The following is a 5,759-nucleotide window of genomic DNA, read 5'->3' on the forward strand; positions in this document are numbered from 1 at the left end:
AAAAATGTATTTCTAACTATACATGAGTCCGATCTGTTATATTCAGAATTGATGTGTCTTTCTCAACTCCAACATGTGTTTGCTCTGGAAAAATCAATCAAAACTCTTGCATGAGGAGATAAATGTACTAGAAATACCAAAACTTGTCATGAAAGTACAATCGATTCCTAAAAAATTCAAAAAATGCAAACAAGTCCTACAACTTATCACAAAAGTACAATCAAATCCCAAAACTTTCCAAAAATGCAATCGAGTTATACAAAAGTGTGATTGATTCTTAAAACTTTTAAAATGTTCAATCAACGAACAAATTTTAGGATTTATGACTCGATTACACTTTCGTACTAAGTTTTAAGATTTAATTGTACTTTTTGAAAGTTTTAAGACTCAATTGTACTTTCGTGATAAGTTTTAAAACTTTCAATACTCATATCGTCTCAAACAAATGAGTACTCTTTTGAGAAGCATACTTATGCCGGTTCAATTTAGGTCTTAGTCTCACAAACATGCTGGAAAGATTGACCAACAACGAGATACTTAGGTTTTAGATTCGATTTCATATGCCTATTTGTGAGCACCATATACAGCGAAATATGCATGAACGCGTTCGGTAGGCCTTGAGGTTCCAAACCACGGCACGGTACAAGCACTCCTTCTGCGGACACTGTTTGTCCTCATACATCACTGGGAGTATCGGTGATAGAGTTCCGTGTTGAAAAAACAAGTTATCGAATAGTAAAATAGAAACAATAAGAAAATATAGATTCTAGGCTTTAATGTCGAAAGTCATATTCTAAATTTTTTAACTTGAGTTTCCAAAAAAGAGATCGCGTTTTCCTTAGACTAATTGATTTTCTGCAGATGAACACATATCTTCCTCGAAACTAATTCAAACAAACAGAGTCATAATTGAAATACCAAGTTGAATAAATCTCCGCCAAAAGATAAGGTCTCTTTAATTTCCACGTTAGTACGGCAAAAACATCCATATGACAAACCCATTCGTAATTCAAAACTTTTGAATCATTCCCCAAACAAAACCCCACTAAAACCCATGAAAATTCGGATTTAATAGAGATAACTATCAATAACAACACATAAAATCTACAAAACCCCCTGAATCTAACAAGAAAGAGAGATAATCTCTCATCCAGAACATCTAAACTTCAGATTGTCTTTCCTCAACCCCGACTCGTATGAGCACTCTTTTGAGTAGCGCACTTAAGCCGGTAATTAGGGTTCTTAATCTCAAAAACTACCTCTCTGCTTTCTAAGGTTCTGCTAAGGCCTTAGTCTCCACAAATATGCCCCTAGAAACAGCGACCAACAATGAGAATTTTATGGTTTAGATTGAATTTCAGACGTCCGAAATTATTTCGGGCTGCGCCAACCGCATACTGCGAAATATGCATGGAACATGTCCAGCTGACCTCGAGCTTCAAGGCCACAGCACAGTGCGAGCACTCCTTCTGCAGCCGCTGCTTGTCCTCGCACATCACCTGGAGGATCGACGAAGGACTTGCGAACGTGCGATGCCCCGGTTTGAATTGCCAAGCCAGGCTCGACCCCCTCCGGTACAGGGAGCTCCTCTCGAGCGAATCCTTTCTTAGGTGGTGCGACCTTCTATGTGAGTCGCACATCGGGGGTTTCTCGAAGTGTTACTGCCCGAACTCGAATTGCCGAGAGCTCATTGTGGACGAGTGTGGATGCAGTGGCATAGCCAAGAGATTCGATTGCCCTAAATGCCGCCAAAGCGGTTGTTTCCAGTGTGCGAGCGCATGGGTCGAAGGCCATCGATGCAGCGGAACGCATGATGAGGGGCTTATTCTATTGGAACGTCTAGCGGAAAGGAAGAAGTGGGGGCGGTGCCCGAATTGCCACATATACGTCGAGCGCCCCGGAGGTTGCAATATGATCCGATGCAGGTAATCACAGGTGCTGGGAGACATACTTACACAATCATCCTTTCATCTGCAAATTTATGTTTAGAAACAATCTAAGGGGCTTCGGTTTTGACATGAATTGCAGATGCCGAACGTTGTTCTGCTATGTTTGTGGGGGGAACAGAACCAGATTTTTATGTTTCTGCTAATGAAGCTGATTAGATACCCTTCGGCTCCGGAGAGCGGTGGCACTAACATCATTGTTTGCTGTTATTTCGGGGAAAGCGATGGGAGAATTCACTGGAGGAATCGAAATCAGATTGAGGGGGACAAGAAGCGCCATGTAAATTTACTCCTTCCTTCCTTACTGGTGTGAAAGCTTTGTTTTTCCTTACGTACCCCTAAATTTCGTATGATTCTAGTAGAGGTACTATCTTGAATTGCCAAGTTGAAATCGCTCCCTAAAGAAAAGCTGTCTATCAATCTTCAATTTAGCCGAAAGGCATGTGCAAAGAGGGACGGAGAACGGGGGGAGGTTGCTTGAAGAGCAATGACGAAGACGAGGCTAGTTTTTATCTAGATTAGACAACGATGAGGTTATATTCGATGATGAAGTTGTGATATTTAGCTTTTAGATTTAGGTTGGCTCAATATCAAACTTTCGATTGCCGGTGTCGACAAAAACTTGCTACGAAATATGCACGAAGCATGTTCCATTGACCTCGAGCTTCAAGACAACGGGTGGTGCAATTATTTCTTCTACGCACCCTTTTTTTCCTTGTGCATTACTGCAAATGAGGATGAGTGGTTCCACGTTCCATCTAGGTTTCACATTAAACTTACCCGTTGGAACAAGTTCTCTAATTTTTGGAACATAAAATCTAATCTAGAACCTACCTGTAATAGGTTCCAGGGCAGTTCCAAAATCGCATGATTCTAGTAGAGATACAATCTCCAATTGCCCTAGTTGAATCACTCCTTAAAGATAAGCTATCCGTCAATCTTCGATTTAGTAGAAACGCATGTGCAAAGAGAGACGACAAACGGAGAGGTGGCTTCAAGAGCAATGCAGAAGATGAGGCTAGTTTATTTATTTAGATTTATATAATAACAAAGGTTAAATTCGATGATGAAGTTGAGACATCTAGCTTCTAGATTTAGGTTAGTTCAATATTAGACTTTGATTATCGGTGTTGACAAATGCTTACTACGAAATATGCACGAAGCATGTTCCACTTGCCTCGAGCTTTGAGATGATAGGCACTGCAATCGCTCCTTCTGCACAGCCTTTTGTTCCTTGTGCATTGCCACAAGTAGGGATAAGTGATTTTGGATAGGGATGAGTATGGTTCCAAGATAGGACCTAGAATCTAAAAACTGAACTGATGGGAGCCTATCCGTTTTTAGGTTCTAAGGTATGTAGGGTAGGTTTCAGGTTCCAAATACTGAGGACCTGTTTCTACAGGTAGATTTTAGGTTCTCGGTTTGATGGAATCTATAACCTAGAATCAACCTAGAACCTAAAACCCGAAGCCTAAAATAAGTTTTTGTGTTGTTCTTAGTATATTTTTTCACGCAATCTTGCAATATTCCATGGTGTTTTATGATGAGTAATAATCTACAACCACTAGTCCAAGCTTCTATTTTATAATTAAGATTTTTATTTTATTAATATTTCATATTTTCGTGTGTTTAAATATAAATTATGATTAGTGAATTGAAGTGGCAAATGATGATTATTAAATGTGATAATTTATTACAATCATTCAATTAATAATAAAAGTGAAAATGGATGGACCCTAAACCGACTTTGGAACCTAACAAGATAGGTTTGAGGTCACGGGGGAATGCAAAGTAGATTCTGGATTTTAGAAAATGAAAGAAAGTTTTAGGTTCTAAATGAAACTTGCATAGAACCCTAGAACCCCTCACTCTTAATTTCATATTGCGTGAAGTTCCACATTGAACTTATCCTGTCGGAATAAATTTCCTAATTTTTTTGAATCTGGAATTTATCTTGTAACAAGTTTCAGGGCCAGTTCAAAATTTACCGAGGCTCCATATGTATTCTTAATTGAACAATTGTAATGAATTATCATATCGAATTACTACCATTTGCTACAATGCACCAATCACAATTCATATTTAGACACACGAAGATTAATATCGTCAGAAATGGAAGATTCGATGGTGGTTTCAAATTACATGCTCATCATTGAATACCAAACACAAAAAGACTAGATCCAGATACCGGTTTTATCTTGAAGCTACCTATCGTCCGAACAGGTTTCTCAATTTTTGAACCTAGAACAAAGAATATGGCCTGAAATCATGCTCAATCCCCGCCATAGGGACCGGCGACAGAGAGTTGGGTTGCCGAGCAGCGCTCGACCGTCGGAACAGGTTTCTCAATTTTCGGTTCTTCGGTGTTCTAGTCGCTATCGGTATCGAACAGAGTAGACGACGACGAGTGATTCGTGGCCATTTCAATTCATCTCTTCAAGAAGAAGCACTCACAAATTCATCACCAATTTCATCAACGATTCATTCCGGGGCAATATATTGCAATCGAAGGAGTTGCCATATACAGATTTACCCAAATGTTCATTACATTCACCAGAAAAAGAAGAAGGAGAAGAAGATGAGAGAGAAATCGCTAACCGGACAGGCCGAGATAAATCGACGTCGCGACGCCGAGCGCGTAGACCCCGATCACCGACCCGATGACCTCCTTCCCGCTCCCCGTCGCGATCCCCACCCCGCGATCCCCGCCACCCCGATCGGCACCCGCGTCAGCACCGCCCTCCCCGCGCTCTCCACCACGGCGCCGGCGAACAGCTCCCCCGCCCACTCCTTAAACTCGGCCGCCTCCAGCAGCTGGGGCCCGTCGCCGCCGCCTGAGGGGGAGGGGGCCGGCGGGGGGCGGTGGCGCGGAGGGCGCGGTCGACCTGGGACTGGGAGGGGGAGAGGGGACCCACCGGGAGACGAGAGGGGAGGAGGAGGAGAGGGAGCGGTGGAGGTGGGCGGCGGCGGAGGAGAGCTGGTAGGGGAAGACGCCGGGGAAGGCGTGCTGGGTGAGGGAGAGGCAGTGGGCGTAGGCGGAGTCGCAGGCCGAGTCGAACGCGGGGAGGCGTGGAGGGAGGACTGGACCCTCTTCTTCGACCCCGCTATCCCCATCCTCAAAAGGCTTTGGCTCCAAGGCCGGACTGTGCAGTGCCAGTGGTGAAGATATTTCTTCTATTTCTCCATTTTCGTCATTTTTTATTTTATTTTATTTTATTTTATTTTATTTTATTTTATTTTTCCCCATTTTCATCGAAAACGAGTGAGTTTTGGGGTTATGGCCCACCTGGGGTACATTTCCATTACCACCCTCGCAATTGCTAATAAACTAGGGTCAAGGCATAATCCATTCTAGTGTAGCATATTCCTTTTTTGAGTTGGGGATAAGTGCACTATATGTCGTAAAACTTATTAGGAAAGTGTAATTGAATTCTAAAACTTTTAAAAAGTACAAGTAAATCCTAGAATTTGTTATGAAAGTGCAATCTTATCCTAAAAATTTCAAAATTTGTAATTAAGTCAGATAATTTGTTATGAAAATGCAATTGAGTTATAAAATTTTCGATAAGTATTAACAAATTTGACAAGTTTTAAAACTAAATTGTACTTTCTTAACAAGTTTTAGCTATCAAACAACAACACTTACCGTCTCCATTCGAGCTTGTTTTATTTTCCATGAACTGGTGTCTCGTACCTCTTATGCAAATAACCTTTTTGGGCAAAACCATCATACAATATTGTAGACTTACAGCTGACCACTCTAAAAAAGTTAAACCATTAGATAAGGACACAAATTAACGTCTAAATATTCTA

At 41.5% G+C, this 5,759-nt stretch overlaps 2 protein-coding genes across 2 annotated transcripts; one reads left to right on the forward strand and one right to left on the reverse strand.

The window, feature by feature from the left end:
- The first annotated feature begins 1,410 nt into the window (after positions 1–1,410).
- On the forward strand, positions 1,411–1,929 carry LOC120287821 (E3 ubiquitin-protein ligase RNF144A-like). Its single transcript, XM_039301233.1, has one exon. The coding sequence runs from the start codon at positions 1,411–1,413 to the stop codon at positions 1,927–1,929; it is 519 nt and encodes a 172-aa protein (XP_039157167.1).
- A 2,452-nt stretch (positions 1,930–4,381) lies between these two features.
- On the reverse strand, positions 4,382–5,063 carry LOC104456224. Its single transcript, XM_010070962.3, is given in 5 exon segments — positions 4,382–4,646; positions 4,649–4,784; positions 4,787–4,842; positions 4,845–5,006; positions 5,009–5,063. Coding segments are annotated over 5 exon segments (513 nt in total). The 5' UTR covers positions 5,061–5,063; the 3' UTR covers positions 4,382–4,539.
- Positions 5,064–5,759: the final 696 nt, after the last annotated feature.

The sequence above is a fragment of the Eucalyptus grandis genome, chromosome 8 (genome assembly GCF_016545825.1).
Source record: "Eucalyptus grandis isolate ANBG69807.140 chromosome 8, ASM1654582v1, whole genome shotgun sequence".
Classification (NCBI taxonomy): Eukaryota; Viridiplantae; Streptophyta; class Magnoliopsida; order Myrtales; family Myrtaceae; genus Eucalyptus; species Eucalyptus grandis.